General features: G+C 68.5%; 6 protein-coding genes and 1 non-coding gene across 7 annotated transcripts; 5 read left to right on the top strand and 2 right to left on the bottom strand.

Annotated features, from left to right (window-relative positions):
* Window positions 1-47: 47 nt before the first annotated feature.
* Window positions 48-2,100, top strand: RHOBADRAFT_27731 (uncharacterized protein). The gene is made up of 6 exons (XM_018412801.1): window positions 48-129; window positions 327-461; window positions 539-611; window positions 691-712; window positions 793-1,734; window positions 1,807-2,100. Coding segments are annotated over exons 1-6 (1,281 nt in total). The 5' UTR covers window positions 48-128; the 3' UTR covers window positions 1,915-2,100.
* Window positions 2,101-6,390: 4,290 nt separating this feature from the next.
* RHOBADRAFT_16120 (uncharacterized protein) lies at window positions 6,391-7,394 on the bottom strand (the record flags this gene model as incomplete). Its single annotated transcript, XM_018412300.1, has 5 exons — window positions 6,391-6,459; window positions 6,537-6,703; window positions 6,830-6,903; window positions 6,976-7,055; window positions 7,161-7,394. Coding segments are annotated over 5 exons (624 nt in total), but the record flags the coding sequence as incomplete, so codon positions are not given.
* A 2,395-nt stretch (window positions 7,395-9,789) lies between these two features.
* On the top strand, window positions 9,790-15,506 carry RHOBADRAFT_54096 (uncharacterized protein; the record flags this gene model as incomplete). The annotated part of the gene is made up of 6 exons (XM_018417148.1): window positions 9,790-10,471; window positions 10,562-11,413; window positions 11,933-12,262; window positions 12,324-13,568; window positions 13,647-14,409; window positions 14,474-15,506. 6 exons carry the CDS (start codon window positions 9,790-9,792, stop codon window positions 15,504-15,506), a joined length of 4,905 nt encoding a protein of 1,634 aa, XP_018270300.1.
* A 58-nt stretch (window positions 15,507-15,564) lies between these two features.
* On the bottom strand, window positions 15,565-16,735 carry RHOBADRAFT_27726 (uncharacterized protein; the record flags this gene model as incomplete). The annotated part of the gene is made up of 3 exons (XM_018412800.1): window positions 15,565-16,048; window positions 16,120-16,504; window positions 16,581-16,735. Coding segments are annotated over 3 exons (968 nt in total), but the record flags the coding sequence as incomplete, so codon positions are not given.
* Window positions 16,736-17,299: 564 nt separating this feature from the next.
* Window positions 17,300-18,621, top strand: RHOBADRAFT_66563 (uncharacterized protein). The gene is made up of 4 exons (XM_018419010.1): window positions 17,300-17,434; window positions 17,515-17,976; window positions 18,066-18,307; window positions 18,410-18,621. The coding sequence occupies exons 1-4, from the start codon at window positions 17,324-17,326 to the stop codon at window positions 18,570-18,572; spliced, it is 978 nt and encodes a 325-aa protein (XP_018270298.1). The 5' UTR covers window positions 17,300-17,323; the 3' UTR covers window positions 18,573-18,621.
* Window positions 18,622-18,875: 254 nt separating this feature from the next.
* Window positions 18,876-20,153, top strand: RHOBADRAFT_54093 (uncharacterized protein; the record flags this gene model as incomplete). Its single annotated transcript, XM_018417147.1, has 1 exon — window positions 18,876-20,153. The coding sequence occupies one exon, from the start codon at window positions 18,876-18,878 to the stop codon at window positions 20,151-20,153; it is 1,278 nt and encodes a 425-aa protein (XP_018270297.1).
* A 908-nt stretch (window positions 20,154-21,061) lies between these two features.
* Window positions 21,062-21,134, top strand: RHOBADRAFT_t75. Its single transcript has one exon. It is a non-coding gene; the product is annotated as a tRNA-Lys (tRNA).
* Window positions 21,135-21,199: the final 65 nt, after the last annotated feature.

The following is a 21,199-nucleotide window of genomic DNA, read 5'->3' as shown; positions in this document are numbered from 1 at the left end:
CGACGACGAGGCGCGTCGCTCCTCGGCCTCTGGCCCCTCTTTCGCCTCGCCACCAGGACTCGCACCAGCCAGTCCATTCTACTCGCACCACTCTACACCGCCACCACCCCATCCCGCAAACTCGCACCAGTGAGCTCACCGCCTTGCCCCCCTCCCCCTCCCCCTCCCCCTCATCCACCACCTCGCCTCGCGGCCTCTCTACCGCCCCTTGCCTAACCCTGTGCGCCCTACTCGCACTCACCAACTGACTCGCACACTCCACATCTCCCTCGTCCACCCGCACCGACCCGCTCCCACCTCGTCGTCACCAACCCCTCCCCTCACAGTGTCGTGGTTCTCTTCCTCCTCGTCCGGACCCAACATCCACCCGGTCCAGCTCGCATTCTCCGATCCCAACAACCTCTATGGCCCGCTCACAAAGGACGACCTCTCGTGGAACTGCGGCGGCGGCATCAACACGGGTCCGTCCCCCTCTCTCTCTCTCCCCTCCCTCGTTGCCCACTCGACCGATCCCTGACCCGTTCGACGCCGCCTGCAGAGACGCAGACCTGGTACGCGACCATGCCCTCGGGCGCCATCGTCATGTGCCAGATCATCCACTCGGCCGTCGGGTCCGTCCCCTCTCCCCTCTCTCTCTCTCTCGCGCGCGCGCACACAGACAGAGCCTGACATCCACTCGCTCCCCCTCAGCCTCTTCTGGCCCAACATCCAGGTGCGCACACGGCCCCGTCCTCCTCCCCCTCCTCCTTCCGCCCGCCGCACCCGACACTGACCTCTTCCCCCCTCGTCCAGGTCACGTTCCGGTATGCCAACCCCAAGACCAACACGAACGTGTGGAAGTCGGTCACCGTGACCAACTTCAAGGTGGCGCCCTCGGACAAGCTCGACAAGCGCTCGTGCAAGTCGGACCAGATCACCGTCACGGTCGACCCGGCGACCCCGAACAAGTACCAGATCCAGGCCAAGTACGACGACGAGGTCCAGATCTCGCTCGAGTACGACCAGCTGTGCCCGGGCTTCAAGCTCGGCGCCGGCCCAAAGGGCGGCATGACCTACTTTGGCCAGCTGTCGCCCAAGCCGACGCCCGCCGGCGACGCGCCCGACTATGCCGCCGGCGGCGACGGCTACTGCGTGCACCGCATCCTGCCCCGTTGCGCCGTGTCGGGCATCGTGCGCGTCGGCGGCGACGTCCTCGACCTCGCCGGCTCGCGCGGCGTCTTCATCCACGCCATCCAGGGCCTGCGCCCAAACCTCCTCGCCGCCAAGTGGAACTTCTGCAACTTCCAGACGGTCGCCCCCAAGGACGGCAACGACGACGACGCCGTGTCGCTCATCCTCATGGAGTTCACGACCCCGCCCGGCTACGGCTCCAAGGTCGTCACGGTCGGCTCGGTCGTCGTCGGCGACAAGCTCGTGTGCGTGTCGGCCGGTGGTTCGGGCGTCGTCGGCGGCGCCCAGGCGCAGCACCTCGACGCCGTCGTCGACGCCGAGACGGGCTACGCCGCCCCGGGCGCCATCAAGTTCAGCTGGGAGGGCGCCCGCCTCGAGGACGGCAAGCCCGCCGGCGGCAGCGACTCGAAGGTGCACGCCACGGTCCAGTACGACCTCGTGACCGACAAGGCCAAGTACGACACGCGCGGCCTCGTCGAGAAGGTCGACGTTCTCGGCCAGATCCCGTACCTCATCCGCAAGTTTGTCAACTACGCCGCCGGCACCAAGCCCTACATCTACACGGTGCGTCCCGACTCTCTCTCTCTCTGTGTCGCCGTTGTCGTACCCTCTCTGACCCACGACGCACGTCCGCAGTGGCTCAACCCGACCAAGGCGAGCATCACGCTCGGCTCGGGCAGCGAAACCAAGACGCTCGACGTCGACGGCTGCGCCTTTGTCGAGGCGTCCTTCATCTCCGAGTAGGGCCTCCCCCTCTGTGTACTTCTCTCTCTCTCTCTCTCGCCGTCGTCGCCTCCCCTCTGTACTCCCTATTCGCGCCAGACTCTCGCTCTCCCCCCACGCAGCTCCATCCCTGTCTCTCGCGCCCCGGCCCCCTTTTTCCCACTCATTCCACAGGTTTAATGCAACGAGAAGCTCCATCATCCATCACACTCGCACGGTCGAGGAGAGCGAGAGCGAGCGAGAGCGCGGCCGGCAACAGAGAGAGATCGTCCGTCCTCTCCCTCTCTCGCCTCGTCCACTCTCGCTCGACCATGGCGCGCATCCTCAAGGCGCAGAAGGGCTCGACCAAGGCCACCACCAGCACCACCAGCACCGCCTCGCGCAAGCCCACGGCCTCCACCACGTCGTCCAAGCCCAAGCGCTCCTCGACCGCCGCCTCGTCGTCGTCGTCGGCGACCAAGTCCAAGTCCAAGGCCAAGGCGCACCAGCGCACCTCGGCCAGCCCGCCGCCTGGCGACCCGCAGGCCCGCAAGGCCGCCCTCGAGGCCATGAAGCTCGCGCGCGCTGCCAAGGCGGCTGCGAGGGAGCGCGGCGGCGACCCGGCCTGAGCGGAGGTGCGTGCGGGCACCGCTTTGTCTCGACTTTCTCTCGTCGACGAGCGACGTCCGAAACTTAGCCCTCGCTCTACGTGCGCCGACCAGGCGGACGTTCAAGCTCGCGGCAGGAGGAGCGAGCGGGTCCGAGCGCTTGAGTACGACGGCGCTCGCGGGTTTTCTGGGTTCTCTCGGTTCTGCTGAGACGGTGCAAAGGCTTCTGTTGCACCCTCAGGCTCTTCTGCGCGACGTCTGATACAGAGAAAACGAGTGGAACGAGAGGGAAGCCCGAGAAATGCGCGAGAGCGGACGACGAGGTTCGTCGAGGAGGCCGAGACGAGGGGGCAGGGCGAGTGACGCCGAGAGAGAAGTACCTGCGGGCGGTCGCGTGTGAGTTTGGCGCACATGGGCTGATTGAGAGAGAAAGAGAGAGAGAAGCGAGGGAACGGACCAGGTTCGCCGAGAAGGTCCAACTCCTCGACCCAAAGCTGTTCTCGACGGATGAGCTGCGGGTCAAGGCAGTCACGAAGAGGCGTCGACGAGATGAAGCGACGATGGGCTGTCGAGGCCGGGCAGGAAGTGTGGCGGCGGGCTGCCGAGGGCGAGCGCGACGGGAGGATGCGCTCGGGCCGTTGAGCTTGAGCGCGAGTCGGCTCACACGGGCAGCTCGGTCGGTCGAGGGTCGAGAGGATACAGCTGTACGCAGAGAAGGGTGCCGGACGTGAGCTCGTCGTCAGGCGCTGCGTCGTCGAGAGGCTCGAGGAAAGGGAAAGAGCGGACGCACCGCTTGCCATCGCCCGTCCTCAAGCACTGCCCTCGTCACTCTCCTCGCTGCCGAGCGCCCCGCCTCTCCGCTGCCTCCATCCTCACCGACCGCCTCGACCCGATCCACCTGCCGCAAACTCGAGCGGCCACTCGCCGATGCCGCCGCACCTCGCTCCCGCAAGAGCCCCGTCCACAGCTCGTCGCCCCACCTGCTCGTCGTCGGCGGCTCGACGAGGACGTGTTCGACCACGATTGGGAGCGCGGCGAGGAGCGCGCTCGTGGCCGACTCGAGGAGGACGCCGCAGAGAGACGCGGGATGCTCGGCGAGGCGGATCTTGAGGATGCGGAGCACGGTCAAGGAGGGGAGATGGGCCGCGAGGGCGAGGACGGCAGGCGATGGGTCGAAGGACGAGATCGGACCGGGTGGGAGGAGGGTGAGGTCGAGCTTGGCGAGCGAGGTGAAGCGTGTAAAGGCCGCGAGCTCGACCGGGACGCGCACGGCGTGCAGCGTGCAGTCGAGGCTGCGCAGCGCCGCGGCGTCGAGGCGGTCGAGGAGCCACGCTTGAGGACGTACCGCGACGTGCGCCAGCTCGGCGATCTCGAGGAGCTGGACCGGCTCGGACACCGACACCGGCGCTGGACGAGGGCCGCCGACGACGAGTGGCTCGCCAGCGTCGCCGCGCAGGAACAGCGCGAGAGCACGCAGGCGCAGCATACGCGCAAGTGCAGCGAGCACGAGCGCGCCGAGCTCGCCGTCTGCCTCGTCGGCGTCGAGGACGAAGTGCTGAAGCTCGCCGGTCCAAGCGGGCCCGCTCGCGGCGTCCTTGAGGACCTCGACGGTCCAGGCGCTCCTCGACATGAGGAGGAAGCGCAGCTTGGTGCACCCGACGAGGACCTGGCGGACCGTGACGAGGTCCTCGTCGGGCTGAAGCAGGAACAGCCGCCGGACGAGGGCAAGCGCGTCGTGCGGGGCATCGCCGCCGCCCGTGACGGCCGACCTCGGCCAGTTGGCCCGGGTGGCCAGGACGACGACTCGCCAGCGCTCGGCGCGGACGAGTGCAGCCCAGGACCGGCTGACGAGGGCGAGATTGGCGTGGTCGAGGTCGTCGTTGGCGGCGAGGACGGCGTGTGCGACGACGAGGGCGACGAGCTCGGTGGGGAGAGGAGGGAGAGGTGTAGTTCGAGCTCTAGGCTGGTCTAGGCTCGTGTCGGGCTCGTCTGGCGCTGTGTCGAGGAGGCAAGGGTGAGCGAATCGAGTGGGGGAGATGAGGAGTCGGGGGAGCGCACCTGCAACGTTGCGGCCGCGAAGGAGGCTCCTGAGCAGCGAGAACATGACAGACGAGCGATGTACAGCGGCTCGTAGGCTCGCGTGCGTAGCCGAGCGAGGATTAAGGAGAACAAGCGGGCGACTGAGCGGCCGGCTTCGCTTGCGAGCTCGTCTGACGCTGTCTCGCGCTCTCGGGGCATACCGGCTCGACAGTCCTCTCAAGCATGTCCACTGTGCCGCCAAAGACACCGAGCGAGAGCGGACGAGTGAGGTTTGACGCGCGAGGCGAACGAAAGGAATTAAGGCGCACGACGCGCACGAACAAGACGAGGTACTGCGACGGCGACAACGACGACGACGAGGACAAAGGAGAGGTATCTATCGACGGAAGGCAAGGAGGCGAGGGTATCGACTCGAGAGGATTAGGAGGAGGGAGGGAGAGGATGCGGGCGCGACGAGGGAGGGAGCATGGACAACAACGAGGCGAGGGAAGAGAGGATGGAGGACAAATAAAGGGTCTGTAGTGCATTAGCGTTGGAGAGGGAAAGGAGGAAGAGAGAGAGAGAGAGACGCTGAGGGCGGCTACTGCCGACCGTCGGGATCCATGCTTCGCCGACGAGGCTTGCCGGCGTCGCCTGCGGCGGAGCCTCCTCCGCCGCTCGACGCAGGCGGTATGGGCGTCTTACTCGACCCTGACGACGCCGTGCGGGCCATCGGTGCCGCCGCAGACGACGGGCTGAGGCCGGGCGGCGGCGGGAGCGGGCCGCTCGCGAGCAACGGCGACTTGTCGCTCGCGCCCGACTTGCGCGCCTTCTTCTTGACCGAGGGACGATGGCCGAGGAGCGATGTCGATTCGGGTGCAGGGACGATGGTCGGGACGTCGGCGCGCGAGCTCGAGCTCTTCTGGGGCGCAAAGGCGGGTGCGGTCGACACGCGGGGCGAGTTGTTCGACGACGTGTCGTTCGGCGACGCTGTTCGCGGCAGGCAGCCGAGTCAGTCGTGGACACGGACGAACGAGTGAAGGAGAGAGGCGACGCACGAGACGGCTCCCTCCCCTCTGCGCGCTTCCTCCTCGTCGCGCTCCCCCAGGTCTTGCTCCGCTTGACCTTGCCGCCCTCGGTCTCGTCCTTGCCCTTCCTCAGCCTCCTCCGCTCGACGCTCTTCTCGCTCCCGCGGCGATGGAGGTCCGTCGCACCGCCGTGCCCTGCGCCCGCCGCCGCCGCCGCTGCCGCCGCCGGCAGCGCGCTCGTGCTCGCGACGGGCTCGTCGGCCCTCGCGCCGCTCTGTGGCGCCAGGGCCTCGCCAACAGGAGGCGGGGGGGCCGCGTGTCGCGGCGCTGGGCCGCCGGGTACGACGGCGGCGGTGCGCTGGCCGGCGACGGCGCGCCCTCCTCGCGCCGCGAGCGGCACCTCGACGCCCTTGCGCTTCTGACGCTCGGCGTCGACCGGCGCCTCGAGGTCGAGCATGAACGACGTCTGGTGCTCGAGGAGAAAGCTCAGGACGAGCATGTCGCGGCTGTGCTGGCCCGCCTGCTCCTGCGCGTCGAGCGATGCGCCGGCGCTCGTCGCGGGCGTCGGTCGGCCGTCGAAGCCCGGGAAGCCGAGGAGGGCGTTCTGCCCACCGCCACGAGACGAGACGAGGCCCGGCTGGAAGACGACGGCGAGGTTGGACGCCGTCATTTTGTTCTGGTCCGAGCAGCGCGCGAAGACCGAGAGAAAGTCGAGGAGGTAGAGGAGGAGGTAGCGCGACGCCGGCGGCAGGAGCGAGATGAGGTGGCGGTACTCGGCGATCGAGGCGGCGGTCGGCTGCTGCTTCTCTGCGACAGTTGGAGGGCGAGAAGGGGTTCAGCTCGTGCTCGGGCGAGAAAGGAGGAGCTCGGCCCAGGGACGCACGGAGGACGGCCGTAAAGTCGAGGTACAGGCCGGCAGGTATGACCGGTTCCTGAGGCGCAGAAGAGGGTCAGCGTGCTGCCGAGGAAGGCGAGAGAGGGGGAGGGAGGGCGAGAGAGGGAGACGCACAGGAAGGGCGTTGAGGTAGCGCCTGAGGACGCTCGCCGCGTCGTGCACGCTGTAGCCGGTCCAGTCAAAGTCCTTGCCGTACTTGGGCGGCGCATCAAAGACGGCCTGGAGCTGGTTGATGCGCTTGTTGGACCCGGAAACGCGAAAGATGCCCTCGGTGTGGGTCGCTGCGCGAAGGGACGGCGGGTGCCAGACTAGGTCAGCTACTGCGCCTTCTGTGACACGCCCTGGACCGCCCCGACACAGTCTGTACGAGGGCGAGGAGGGTGCGAGACAGAGAGGGGGAGACGCACCCGTCTCCTTGAGCATCATGCCGCACTTGGCGACGACGATGGGCACGTAGCCGTACACGTACTGGTTGCCGTCACTGCGGGAGGACAGTGTCGGTGAGCCTGTGTGCTCAGAGAGGCGAGGGTTGAGGGAGATGAGAGAGACTCACTCGGCGACGAGCGAGATGGCGACACTGGCGTACTGGAGCGACTCGGCGAGGGCGACGCCGAACACCCGGCCCTTGCCGCTCTGACCGGGCTCGAGACCTCGCTGCTGGGGCGAGTAGAGCGGTGCGGCGGTGCGCTGAGGCGGCGGCGGTGCGGCGGCGGCGGACGACGAGGACGAGGCGACCACGGCACGCTCCTTCTCCTTGCGCGTAAAGGCCTTCCACCACCGCACGAGCGACGCCTTGCTCGGTGCTTCGTCGGCCATCCTGGGGCCCTGGCGGAGAGAGCGGACGAGGGAGACGAGGAGAGCTGCAATTCGGCTCCGTCCATGGGAGAGAGCGACGACGTCGGCGACAGCCTCTCTCGACTCGCTGGAGCTGCCTGCAGGCTCTCGTGTACAGTCCACTGCCACCTCGAGCATGTCCGAGGGAGCGCAGCTGCTCTCGAGGGTTGCCCGCTGTCGTCCTCTCGGCGTCACCCAGAAGTGCTGTTGCTCGGACGATTGCAGCTCTCGCGCCTCACGAGAGGCGAGGGAGACGCAGAGCTTGACTGGGTGCACTGCAGTGAAGCGCAAGTCTACAACAAAGGCGAGGAGAGCCGGTCACTCGAACAAGACTCGCACGCCCCTCCTCGTCGCAAGCGAGAGCATCTCGGCCGCGCCCTCCTGGCTCGCCACCTTGCGCCCGAGCACCAGATCCCGCACCCCGACGCAGCACAGCTTCTCCCCCTCTCGGCCCGCGACGAGCCCTCGCCCGAGCGCGTCCTCGACGTCCCTCGCCTCGATTCCCTCCACCGTCGCGAGCTCCAGCCGCTCCACGCTCGGCGGCACCCCGCTCCACAGATCCCCCTCCCGGATCACCGCCCTCGAGATCGACGCCGTCGACGCGTACGCCGGCTCGTACACCTCGAGCGTGCGCAGCGGGCTCGAGACGCCGCTCGAGCCTGCGCCGGCGTCCGCGCCCGCCTGCGCGACGCTGTCGAGAACGCGCCGTACGCGCCGCATGAGCCGCGCGTCGTCCCTCGCGCCGTGAGCTCGCCGATGCGCCGGCGCCGGCGCGCCCGCCACGTCGGGCGGGAGGGGGAGGTACCGCTCGGCGAGGGTGAGCGTCAGGCGCTCGAGCGACGCGAACGCCGACAGGTCCTGCGACGTGAGACTCGACAGCGGGATGTCGAGCGACCGCAGCGTGTGTGCCGAGGACGAGGTGAGGAGGTGGAAGTGGGCCGGCAAGGGGGACGAGCCCGAGTCGAGCCGCTTGAGGCGGAACGTCGGGCGGCGGACGGGCGCGGCGGCGTCGGTGGACGTCGGCGTCGTCGGGCGAGTGCCAGGCGGGGAGGGTGTGACCGTCGAGATGTCGGGCGCCGGGAACTCGATGTAGCTCGCGATGAGCGTCTCGAGGGCGGGCAGGCGCGACAAGAGGTCGAACAGGTGGGCGTTCTGGTCGGCGCGCAGGTACTTGAGGCCGGGCCACGCCGACGAGACGAAGTGGGTAAAGTCTTGCAGCGTCGCCTCGTCGAAGCAGTGGTAGCCGAGGCGCTCGACGCCGGCGCACTCGGCGAGCACGCGCTTGAGCCGCTCGTACTCGGCGCCGTCGAGGCCGCCGCCAGACAGGCTCAGCTCGCGCACGAGCGCCACGAGCGCCGCGTTGCTGTCGAGCGCGTTGAGGATCCCGCTCCTCGAGCGCGAGTCGAGGTACAGGTTGCGCCAGAGGAGGGGTGTCGCGGCTGCGTGCCACCTGCGCGAGACGGCTGCGAACGACGCCAGGTTGGGGCGGCGTGCGGCGTGCGACGGGTTATCGAGGACGAAGGTGTCGAGGACGTCGGCGACGAGTTCGAGAGGGAGCTGGACGGAGGAGGACATCGTGGCAGATGGAGGGTGCGGTCGAGGGCGACGACGAGGCTCTGTGGTCGATCCGGCTCGAGCGCATGGTCAGTGACTCGTTCGCGTGCGTCTGCGCTCGTAGAACAAGAGAAAGAGGGCTCACAGGGCGAGGAAAAAGGTGGATGGGTCGGTTCGAGATCCGGTTGATAAGGTCGGCGAAGGCGGGGTTCGAGTCGTAGAGAGGCAGAGCCGGTCGCCGATAGCAGTAGAGAGCGAGTCGAGGAAAGGCAGCGAGTCGTAGCTGCAGACGGTCGCGCGAAGCTGGGAGGAGAGAAAGCGAGGGAGCGCAAAGACAAGCGTCGGAGAGTGCGCACGGTTCGGACGAGGGACCGAGGAACTGAGGGACGGGGGCACCCGCGCACGCGTGCGCCGATTGACCTTCTCGCGCCGGGGTGCAAGCGAAGCGCGGCACGTCGACGATTGGTCCGTGCGGAGGAGCGTCGGTCCGCCTGCGCGAGCGCCCCTCTCCCTCGGCCGAGCGGTGCTGCGCAGCCAGAGCCTGGACAGCAGCTCGCGCTCGAGAGGCTGTGCCTTGAGCGCGGGAGCGTGCAGGTGGGGGGGCGAGCGGGCAGAGGCAGAAGCGGAACGCTGCGCGCGAGGAGCGTGTCGACGCGGTCGGGTGGGCCGCGTGCGGAGGCAGACGTCGGCCACGGCAGGGCTGGCCGCAGAGAAGCGACCGACTGCAGCCGGTGAGCCGAGAGGGGCGCGAGCGAGAAGTCGAGGAGGAGGAGGAGGAGGAGGGAGGGAGGGTCGCGCTTGCTGAAGCTGTCGATGGCCGGGCCGGCTCGCGGCTCGAGCGATCCTGAAGCGTCTACCAGCGTGCAGTCACGCGCAAAGGCGAGCGGTTGCGTCGTCGAGCGAGGCGATCCTCCGAGGCCACTTCGCTCTCGCCGACGCGCGGCCGACGCTTCGCTCTCGAGCTCCAACTGCCCCGCCGATGGCCACCACCTTGACCAAGTACCTCAGCAAGGAGGACAGCACGCTCCTCGACCTGTTCGACGCGGCGGCCTACGTCCCCAAGCGGCAGCGCCATCCACCTCCCCCACTTGAGCCACCTGCTCCCGCCGCCGCCCTCGGCTCGCACAAGCGCACGGCCAGCACGGCATCGCGGCGCAGCATCGCCTCGTTCGTCCACGACCGGCTCATGGGCCAGTCGGCCTCGCAGCGCCCCTCGCGCGCCGCCTCGATCCGGTCGCAAGCCTCGGTCGTCGCCCTCCCGCCGCTCCTCTCGCTCCCGAGCGAGCTCCTCCTTTACATCCTCGAGCTCGCCCTCCCTCCGACCCACACGCGTGCGACGGCGCGCGAGCGCAGCGCCACCCTCGCCCGCATCGCCCTCGTCCACCCGGTCCTGCGCGCCTACGCCCAAGGCGAGCTGTTCTCGACCGTCTTTGTCACGTCCGAGGACATCGTCGCTCGCCTCACTCGGTCCACCTGCGTCCCCAAGTCGCGCGGCAACGCCCTCGGCAAGCAGATCCGCACCCTGCGCGTCACGGGCGACCTCCAGGCGGGCGACGGCAACAAGGCGCTCGAGGCGCTTGTCGACCAGCTCAAGGGCCTCGACACGCTCTCGCTCGAGGACCTCGACGGGCTCGAGCTGCGCAACTTTGCGATCCACCCTTGTACGTCCCGCCTGGCCTTCACCCCCCAGTCCCGACCGACCCTCGGACCCCCTTCCTGACCTTTGTCTCTTCCTCCTTGACGTTCCGCAGCCTTGCGCCACCTGTCCGCCACGCGATGCGGCTTCCGTTCGCGGTTCCGGTCGTTCGAGGCGCGCAGAGCATCGCACTTGCGCTCCCTCGCCCTCACCAACTGCACGGCGCAGCACGACGCGTTCGCGGGCTTCACGACGCCTGAACTCGTCAAGCTGCGCGTGTGGGACATGTCGTTGCCGCCGCCGACACCGATGGCGACGGTCGAGGAAAGCGAGGCGTGCCGCACGGTCGCGCACGAGGCGGCGTCGCGCCTCGAGGACGTCGCGTGCGACTTTCAGCACCTCGCCTACCTCTTTCCGGCGCCGCGCCACCACCCGCCCCTTTTCCGCCGCACCGCCCCAGTCGCGCTCCGCCACCTCGTCCTCGTCAAGCTGTCGTCCCTCTCGCGCGCCCTCGAGACCCTCCCGTCCGCCGCCGCCAAAACCCTCTCGAGCCTCCACCTCGTCCCGACCCCCTCGTTCCTCCCTCACTGCACCTCGCCCGACCGCGCCGAGGCGCACTTTGCCGCGCTCGTCGCGCCCTTCCAGCCGGGAGGAGCGACGGCCGCCGTCGCGCCGGGCAATGCGAGCGTGCACGCCGCGCTCGCCTCGCTGCGCATCCTGCGCCTCGACTGGCGTTACTCGGCGTGGCTCGCGGCGCCGCCTGCACTCCCGACGGCGCCTCTCGCCGGGCGCGCGCTCCTGTTCGGCGGCGGTGGTGGCTCCGGTACAGGCCCGCAGCCGCCGCCGCCGTCGCCCGCCGAGTCGGCCGCACTCGCGCACGCGCTCGGGCACGCGCACCTCGTGCGCCTCGTCGAGCGGTGCTCGGCGCTCGGGATCGACGTGCGGTTTGACTCGCTCGAGGGCGAGGGTGCCGGCGGGGTTGACGACGTGTACGGCTCGTTGCTGTCGAGGAGGAGAGGGATGGGCGGGAGGGCGAGGGGCGCCGAGGGGAGGGGCATGACGCGGTGGCTCAGCGAGGGAGGGCAGCCGGGTCACAGCGGCGGGGCGGTGTCGGTGGCGGGCGGGCTGGGCAGAGCTGGGGCGAGATGGGGAGCGGTCGACGTGTGAGCGGAGGAGGCTCGTGGGTCCGAGGGCTCTTTCAGGCTGTGTAGCTCGGGTCGCGCTTGTCCGCCTTTGTGAATGTACCATTCTGACTTGCGTCTGGCTGTCCCTTGCGTTAGAGAAGCGCCGAGCACGATGCCTCGCGGCGAGCTGGCGCGCACGTGCGGAGTCGGAGAGGAGGTCGGCTCGTCCTCTCATGCTCTCTCGCGTGCACTACACTGCTCGAGTCCGCCCATGAGCCAGGCCAGTACTGGCCGCCTGCCGACGCCGCTCGAGGCTCACGAGCGCGCCCCCTCACCTCGACGTCCTCATCAACGTCGAGCAGCCTCGCCGCCGACCACGACCGCCCCACCCCACGAGCCGACTGCCGCGACGCTCGGTGAGTCGCTCGAGCTCAGCAGCACCCGCCAGCACCGCCGCGTCGAGCCTCGAGTGCCGTCCACCCCGCTCGCCCTGCCGGGAGGTTGGTCCGGGCCGACGAGCCGTCCAGCGCGGGCACCACGGTCCAAGTCCGACGACGGCGCCGCGCAATGGCGTCTACAGCGTCGCAGCAACGCCGGCGACGAGCAAAATCCCGACAGCGACACGGACGACCAAGCGCTCCTCCTCCCTCCGCCCTTCCTCGCCGACGACTCCCCGCGAGAAACGTTCGATGGTGCGCTCGCTTTCCCCTTCTCCTCCCCATTGGTCAGGCTATTGACCTTGCTCTCTCGCAGGCCTTCTCGGCACCCGTCGCGCCCGATCCCTCTCGAAGCAGCAGCGCACGCACGACCGCCTCTTCGCGCAGGGCCGCGCACCGCCTGCGCCGTTCCCCGGCGGGCTCATCACGGCCGCCATCAAGGTCGTGCGTGTCCTTGGACCGCCGGGAGGGTACGACGCGTCGCGCAGTCGGCGGCGGGCGGATGAGGCCAAGGGCGAGGGCAAGGGCAAAGGGCTGTCGCTCGATGAGGCAGCGCAGCGCCTCGAGGACGCGTTCGTGCGAGGGAGCGGAGCGGGCCGGGAGGGACGAGAAGCCGAGGGCAAGTTCGAGGAGCGGCAGCGGCGGCGGCTGAGGAGGGCCGAGAGCGGGCTCAGGGCGTACGAGCTCGGGAGCGAGGTGGGGAGGCGCGTCGCGGGTCGTCTCGAGCGGCATCGCAGCCGACGAGACGTCGTCGACCCGGACGCGGCGGTTGTCGACGCGTCGACATCGCCCGAGGCGGGCGAGCAGGTCCTCGCCGCCGTCACCCCGGCCGCGCTCCTCGGCTCGCCGCCAGTTAGCCCCTTCCTCGCCTCGCCTCTCGTGCAACCTTACCAGCACGACGGCGACGGCGACGACGACCACCCACTCGTCCCTCCCTCGGCTCCCCCTCTTCGCCCAACGACCAACCCCAACCTGCCGTCATTCCCCACCATCTCAACCCCGCTCACCCTCGAGCCTGCCGCGCTCGACGACTACTTCGGCCTTCACCGGCGCACGAGTTCGAGGCGCGCCTCACTCGCGTCGTCGTCGCCGCGACAGCGGTCGGCCTTCCTCCCCTCGTCTTCGAGCACGCGCGCGCCTTTCGTCCTGCGCGGCATCCCTTCCCGCGCGACGACGACTCGCCGGCACCTCCTCGACATCTTTATCTTGCTCCTCATCGGCTCGCCACCTCGCCCATCGTCAGCCGGGCTCGACACGTCGTTCGCCTCGGTCGGCGGCATCCTCGGCGTCACCGTCCACGCCATCGGCTTCGTCTTCTTCGTCGCGTACCACTTCTCGACGCTCGTCGTCGCGAGTGTCGTCGGCCTTCGCCAGTCGGCGACGTTCCTGTACTGGGTGTGGATGAACCTGAGCGGGCGCACCGAGGTCGCGAGGGCGTTCGTCGAGTACTGGCGGGCGTGCAGGGCCGAGTGGGACAGGGTCGTCGACGAGGACGGCGAGGAGCGGATCGGGCTATGGAGTGTCGGGCAGGGACTCGCGGAGCTCGCTGTTCTGCAGAGCAGTGCGTCCCTCTCTCTCGTCGCTCTTTACGTCTGCCGACGCAGCGACCTCACCCTCCCTCCCTCCCACCCTCCTGCAGTGACGCACTCGAGATGGCTGCGCGAGGGTCCAGGTCAACTCGTCCTCCTCAACGGCGGCGGCCTCGTCAAGAACGGGCTCTCGACGCCTCGTGTCGGCCCGCAGCGGCGCAGGCGCAGCCTCGTGCCCAAGCGCCCATCCATCGCCAAGCGGCAGCAGTCGTACCGCTGGACGGGCGACGGCGACGAGGAGGACGGCGCAGGTCTCGTCGTCACGAGCCGGCGAGACGGCGTTCTTGTCGGCTCGCTCATCTCGCGCGATGACCCCGACTCGCCGCCACTACAAGGGTTCGTCGCGTCGCCGCCTCAGATCGACGTCGCCTCGACGATCGGGCAGCGGCTCGACGAGGAGCCACCGCCACTCGAACTCGACGGCCCTTCCCTCCTGCCCTCCTCGCCTCCCTTACCTCCCGTCCGCGAGAATCGCGACCCTATCGTCGACCTCGTCTCGCTCATCAAGCGCACGTGCCGCCTCTCGACCGCCTCGTACGGCCTCCACACCCTCATCCCCTCGCCGCCGACCCCGCTCCTCACGCCCTCGGGTAAGACGCTCCCGCAGCGCGTTTTCGCGCACCTCGGCGGCGTTACCGATCATCGCGACGTGCTCCACGTCGCGATCCAGCAGCGGTACACGGGCCTGCCGTCGGCGACCGGCGACGGCGAGGACGAGGCGTCGAGCTACTCGCCGGCCATGTTCCTGCTGCGCGACGACGTGCGCGGCGAGATCGTCGTCGTCTTTCGTGGCACGCAGTCACTCGCCGACCTGTGCGTCGCACTCTCTATTCTGTCTGGTCATACGTGCGAGGCTCTGACAATCAGTCCCTCGCAGCCGCACCGACCTCGACAGCTCGCTCGTCTCGCTCGACCTGCCCGACCTTCCTCCTGCGACTTCTTCCGAGCCTGGCCTCGCCCCAGCACTCGACGACGCCTCCTCGACGACCTCCTCGACGCCGTACCGCATCCATTCCGGCATCCTCTCGACGGCGCAGCACCTACTCTCGCCCTCGTCCTCCTCGACCACACCCTCTCCGCTCCTTCCCTCCCTGCGCGCGATCCTCGCCGCCCATCCTCGCTACGCCCTCGTCCTGACGGGCCACTCGCTCGGTGCCGCACTCGCGAGTACGGTCGCGCTCCTCCTCGGCGCCTGGGACGCCGAGTCGCGATCTTGGGTCGTCCGGCCCGACGCCGGGCTCGACCACGAGGGCGCGCCAGCTCGAGGTGCCGTCGACAGTCAACGGTCGACATGGCGTCGTCCGCTGCGCGCCGTGTGCTTCGCGCACCCGACGACGCTCAACGCCCCGCTCGCCGCACGGTGCGCGTTCCCCTCGCCGACCGACAGCGCCGACAACGTCCCGCTCGTCATCAACGTCAGCCTCGGCGCCGACGTTATCTGTCGCATGGGCATCCCGCACGTGCGCGACGTGCGGCGCGTCGTCGGGCGGCTCGACCGGGCGAGGCGGGCATCGAGCGGTGGGCAGGGCGTGCTCGGCGCGTGGAGAGCGTGGCGCAAGGCGACGGGTTCGGGCGACGAGGACGAGGCGACAAGGCTCGAGGAGTACGCGTGGAGGGCGAGGGCATCGGCCGAGGGCTGGGCGAGCGAGGCGGCGGCGCACGAGGAGGACGAGGTCGAGGCGGCCGTGCCGGCAGGACGGGCCTATCACCTCGATCGGCTTCCTGATGCTCTCGAGCAGCAGCGGCGCGACGAGCTCGGCGAGGAGGACGACGGCGAGGACGGTCACGGGCTGTGGGGCCTGTACGAGGTGGGCGACCCGAGGCGGTTCTTCCGGCTGCCGCTCTTGCGGAGCGACCTCCTCGCGCACCACATGCCGCAGCTGCACGGCGACGTGTGCGACTCTCTGTAGCTGCAGGAGGGTCGAGCTTACAATGACGAGCGCGGTCGAGCCTCTCGAGGACCGTGCGAGCGAGAGATACAGATTCATTTTCGGCTCGAGCGGTCGCTGCACACGAGAGCGGCTCTATGCGGCAAACTTGCGCCCCGTCAAGAGCTCGAAAGCCTCCTCGTACTTGCCCCACGTCTGCTCGACAATGTCCTGCGGGATCTCGACCGGGTCCTCGTCGATCCCGCCGCCCTTCTTGCCGAACCCTCCGCCGCCGTTCTTGAGCCACTCGCGGAGGAACTGCTTGTCGAACCCGACCATCTTGTTGCCCTCGGCGTACTGGTTGGCGGGCCAGAACCGCGACGAGTCGGGCGTGAGGCACTCGTCGACGAGGGCGAGGACGGGCTCGCCGCCGGGCGTCGACGGCGGGAACAGGCCAAACTCGAACTTGGTGTCGGCGAGGATGAGGCCACGGGAGAGCGAGTGCTGCGCGGCGGTCGAGTAGAGCGCGAGGGCGTACTCCTGCAGGGGCTTGGCGAGCGCGGCGTTGGGAAGGTGCTTCGACACTGAGGGCAAGGACGGCGTCAGTCCTCGCGTCGCTGCTGAGAGAGACAGTAAGAGAGGGAGGAGGACGCACCCTCGTCAGGGTGGATGTTGATGTCCTTGTCGCCGACCTCGGCCTTGGTCGACGGGGTGAACAAAGGCGGCTCGAACTTGCTCGACTCCTTGAGGCCCTCGGGAAGCTTCATGTCGTGCATCGTGCCCGACTTCTGGTACTCGGACCACGCCGAGCCCGTGATGTAGCCGCGAACGATGGCCTCGACGGGGAGGACGGTCGCCTTGCGGACGAGGATGGCGCGGCCCTCGAGCTGGTCGCGGTACTGCTGCACCTCGGCGGGCATCTCGTCGATCTTGCTCGTGATGACGTGGTTCGGGATGTGCTTGGTCGCCGGCGCCTTGGACAGGAAGTCGGAGAAGAAGAGCGAGAGCTGCGTGAGCAGCTTGCCCTTGTTCGGGATGCCCTGTGCGCGACGACGAGGTGGGGTGAGCTCGACGGCCGCGATGACTCGAGAGTGCGGCGCGAGAGGGAGGACGGACATTCTTCATGACGACGTCGAACGCAGAGACGCGGTCGGTGGCGACAAAGAGGAGGGCGTCGTCGACGTTGGGGATGGCGTAGATGTCGCGGACCTTGCCCGTCGCGAGGAGCTTGAGGGTCGGGCAGTCGGTTGCGAGCAGTGCGGTAGCCATCTGTGGAGGCTCGAAAGGAGGTCAGTTCGGGTCCTTGTGCTCCAGGTGGGCGACGCGTGCTCGTCTGCGCCTGCACAGCCTTCTCGAGGAGAAGAAGGCGGTCGGCACGCTCGCCCTCGGTGCTGAGGGGACCGCCATAGGCTCTGCAGGGGAACTTTGTGCGGCTCGGCCGTGTGCGATCACTGTCGAGAGGGAGGGCCGACGCGAGGCGAGATCTCGAGATGAAGATGAGGGACGAGGAGGGTCGAGGGGGAAACGACAGCCCGGGCGCCACTGGCGGACGCTCGGGGTGCTGCAGTAGACTCCTCGGAAGAGAGCCTGGTGCTCACCTTGTCTGCGTGGGTCGAGTGACGAGCAACAGGAGCGAGTCCATCGTCGTCGCCGCTTGACTCTCGTCTCGACACTCGCTCTCGCGCCAGACGGTCTAGCTACGACCGCCAGCAGACTCGCACACCTTGCCAGTGCCGCCGCGATCCAACCCGCCCCGCCCGTCGAGCCTCCGCCGCCCCGCACCTCGTCCCCCTCATCGCCTCGTCGACCTCCGCCTCTCGCCCCGTCGAACACTCGCCGAGCCCAAGCACGCCCGCACGATGGGTCGCCATGGCCGCAACAACACGTCCCGCGCCGACTTCACCTACGCAGAGCGCGAGATGGCAAACTCGGGCTCCAAGCGGGGTCGCCTCGGACGCGACTCGATGAAGGTGCGCCGCAACCTCTCCCTTGGTGCCGAGGCGCACTCGCACGAGAGCCTACTGACACTCGCTCTTGTCCTGCCCGGCAGAACTTTGACGCGTGCTCCCTCTGCCTTCGACACGCCCGCGACCCGCGCATCTGCCCCGACGGCCACGTCTTCTGCCAAGAGTGCATCCTCACGTCGCTCCTCGACCAGAAGAAGGACATCAAGCGTCAGCAGGTCCTCCTCGAGCGCATGCGCTCCGAGTCCGAGGCCGAGATGGCGACCGCGCGCGCCGCAGCCCGCGAGCGCGTCCTCAAGGAGTTCGAGTCGGCCCAGTCGTCGCTCGGCAGCGCCGGCAGGTCCGGTGCCTCGTCGTCGTCATCGTCGGCCGCGAACGGCGGCGCGACAAAGGCGGGCGAGGGCGGGCCGAGGGGCACCAAGCGCGTGTTCGAGCTCGACGAGGACGAGATCGAGCGGTTGACGCAGGAGAAGACGGACGAAGCGCTCAGCAAGACGGCGCAGGACATGGCCGAGGCGCGCAAGGCCAAGCTGCCCAACTTTTGGCTCGTGCGTCGCCCCTTCCTCTCGCCGTTGCGGGTCGGTCGAGCCTGCCTCGCCCACTCGAGCTCACCCTTCTCCTGCGCGGACGCCCGCAGCCTTCTCTCACGCCTTCCGCCACGCCCGACGCCATCATCGACGTCAAGCTGCAGACGCTGTGCCACGCCGGCAAGCGGCCGCACCCGGTCAACCTCAAGCAGCTCACGACGGTCAAGTTCACCGAGGACCCGGTCGAGAAGACGAGCTCGGGGTCGCCTGTCGTCCAGTGCCCGAGCTGCCGCAAGAGCATCACGAACAACGTCAAGGCGTTCGTGCTCAAGGCGTGCGGCCACGTTCTGTGGTGCGTCCCTGTCTCTGCTCGTACTCGCAAGAGTCGACCTCGTCCTCCACCTCGCCCGTCCTGACCTCTCTTCTCCTCTCCCTCTTTCGCTCGTCGTTACAGCTCTACTTGCGTCGACACGCTGTGCAGCACCGACAAGCAGTGCGCGCACTGCGCCTCGAAGCTCGACAAGAAGGTGCCCTACATCCCGCTCGCGAGCGACGGCACCGGGTTTGCGTCGGGCGGCGGCGTCGAGGTGAGCCGGTACGACGTCAAGCTCGTGTGAGCGGTGCGAGGAGGGCCGTGACGGCCGTGCAACGAGGTTCTGGCGCGCGAGGTGCGACTCGAGCTGAGAGAGGAGAGGTCCGAGAGCGTGCTCCCGAGACGACGCACTTGAACTCGCGCCCTTGCTAGCTCGCGTTCCTCGCTCAAGCGCCCGCACGAGGCCAGCATAGCTGTGCGCCCGTCGAGCGGTTCAGCAGGCGAGCACGCGCCGCCTTTCCCCGCTCGCGGCCCGAGTCTCATCAGCTCTCGCTCCTTCTCCTCCTCCTCGCTCGCCCTCTCGACCTCGAGACGCGCTCCAAGCATCATGGACCAGCAGCTCGGCTCTTCCACGTCCGCCGACCAGCACGCCAGCGCCCGCACGCGCGCCCTCGTGCAGCAGCTCCCTGTCGACGTGGTCGCCCTCATCGCCTACTTTGCCACCTCCGACGACGGCCTGTACACGCACGAGTCCGCCGACGACCTGCGCCGCGACGCGACAAGCTTCGCACGAGTGTGCAGGGCCTGGCGCGCGGCGGGCACGGCGGCTGTGTGGCGCGAGATCCACCTCAAGCCGGACCCGGCACCAACCGCCATGCAGCGGCACGTCGAGGCGCACCGCCACCTGTTCGTCCACGTCAAGTCGGCCGTCATCGTCGGCGACACCCGTCAAGGCTACGGCTGGGGTCCCGGCCCCGACAGCATGGCGACGACGAGCTGTGCGGTCCTCGCGGCATGCCCCAACCTCGTCCGCCTCGAGGTGCACGGCAAGTACGAGCCGCCCGGCCCGTTCCTCCGAGCTCTCGAGGCGTCAATAGACCTCGCCAAGCTCGAGAACGTCTTCCTGTACTTCCCGATCCACGACCGCCCCACCCAGGCCCGCGCCTTTGGCGTGCCCGTCGTGTCGCCCATCGTCGTCTTTCGCTTCCTGCGGGCCTGCAAGCGCCTCCAGTACTTCTTCTACTACGGTTGGGCCGAGGCCGTTTCAGATCCTGTGTCCATGCCGCTCGACCGGCGCATCAAGGTGCAGACGCTTCGCCTCAACATCTCGAGTGCGGCGACGAGCCCGCACGATCTCGAGGCGCATCATCACCGCATGCGCTTCCTCATGCAGTTCGACCTCGCGCGTCTCGTCAAGTTCCGGGCACATGTTCACCTCGGGCGCGACGAGTGGTGGGTCGCCCTGCGTCGCATGGTTAACCTCGAGCACCTCGCGCTCGTCGAGGAATTCGGGTTCGAACACGGCGGCATCGACGAGCTCGCCACGTATCTCGTCGACTGCATGCACCTGAGCCGCTTCGAGCTCTACAGCACGCGCGAGTCCCAGGTCCTCCCCGACGCGCCGAGTACGGCGACGCACGCTCAGCTGCAGCACCTCCTCGACTCGATCCCGCATTCGGTCACCTACCTCATCCTCCAGCTCCCCTTCCCCGTCCCGATGGTCGAGTCGTTCGCCGACGTCCGGCTCGAGGGCGCCTTGCGCGTCATGAGCGTCGCCCACTTTGACCCGATCGAGCTCTCGCCGACGGTGTCGAGCAGCCTGTACCAGCACCCGGACGAGGACCGGTTCGACGTCGACTTGGACGACTTTCCCTTCTACTTCTGAGGCGAGGTGCGTCCCCTCTCTCTGCGGCTCTCCCCTTTTCCCGACCGGTCGAGCTCACCCGGCACTCGTCCGCCTGCAGGTGGATCCGGCGATTGAGGAGGAGCGAGCGGAGCGAAGAGCTGTGTGCCTGCAACGTCTACGTTGAGCTGTCGAGCTGTCTGCGAGCCGGCTCCGCGAGATGCGGCCATGCGAAAGAAGCGAGGCTCGTGCGCTGCGGGAGACTGGGAAAGCGGCGGTTTCGACGGCCGTCGTCGCTCGCGCGCTCGGTGGGCAGTGAGGCTTGGCGTCAGAGAGCAGCTGCGCGACGAGCCGCACTCTTTGCGGACACGAAGCACGAGCAGACCGGCTCTCGAGGAGGGACGAAGCTGGTCCAGCATTGCGTGAGCGCCGCGAGGTCGGCGAGGCCGGGACCGGCAGCTGCGAGCTCAGGCTCGCTTGTCTCGCGAAGGCATACGAGGCCTGTTGTTCCCTCAGGACGACCGCAGCTGGCAAGCGAGGGGAAGCCCGACCGCCGCGAGGAGAAGAGCAAGGCAATACAGCTCTCGTGCTTCTTTCGCCTCCTGCTCGGACGTCTTGCCTTGCACTCATCGGCACTGTGCAGCCGTCAAAACCTGGCGAGCCCACTGCGCGGGAACGAGAGGACGCACGAGCGACACAAGGCGCAACCGCGAGAGCCGCTTTGACCTTCTCGACTTGCCGTCGCGGCGGTCGAGCCTCGGCTTCATCGCGACAGCTGTAGCTTCAGACTCCTCTACGTGACGAGCGAACAGCACTCGGTGTCCTTCCCAGCACTCGCGACCACAAGGCACGTCGAGCAGGGGCAAGGACGGCGGTTACGTGTCACTCTGACACTCGTCAAAAGTGTGGCCGGGGGTGTACGTAAAGGAGGTCCTGCTCGAACAAGAACAGCCCGGTTAGCTCAGTCGGCAGAGCACCAGACTCTTAATCTGGTGGTCGTGGGTTCGAGCCCCACATTGGGCGGTCCTTTCTTTTTGCTGGTCTCGTCTGCAGACCCGCCGAGAGCTCGTAGCGCGTCTCTTTTGACG

This window comes from Rhodotorula graminis (genome assembly GCF_001329695.1).
Source record: "Rhodotorula graminis WP1 unplaced genomic scaffold RHOBAscaffold_8, whole genome shotgun sequence".
NCBI classification, from domain to species: domain Eukaryota; kingdom Fungi; phylum Basidiomycota; class Microbotryomycetes; order Sporidiobolales; family Sporidiobolaceae; genus Rhodotorula; species Rhodotorula graminis.
Note: the sequence above shows the minus strand (reverse complement) of the source record. Positions and strands in the feature narration are given on the sequence as shown.

Bases quoted from the DNA above. Each gene is read 5' to 3' on its own strand.
- RHOBADRAFT_27731 (XM_018412801.1), top strand. The intron at 713-792 runs GTGCGCACACGG...CCCCTCGTCCAG, and splicing joins TCTTCTGGCCCAACATCCAG to GTCACGTTCCGGTATGCCAA. The intron at 1,735-1,806 runs GTGCGTCCCGAC...GCACGTCCGCAG, and splicing joins CCAAGCCCTACATCTACACG to TGGCTCAACCCGACCAAGGC.
- RHOBADRAFT_66563 (XM_018419010.1), top strand. From the start codon at position 17,324: ATGGGTCGCCATGGCCGCAACAACACGTCCCGCGCCGACTTCACCTAC. The intron at 17,435-17,514 runs GTGCGCCGCAAC...CCTGCCCGGCAG, and splicing joins TCGGACGCGACTCGATGAAG to AACTTTGACGCGTGCTCCCT. The intron at 18,308-18,409 runs GTGCGTCCCTGT...TCGTCGTTACAG, and splicing joins GCGTGCGGCCACGTTCTGTG to CTCTACTTGCGTCGACACGC.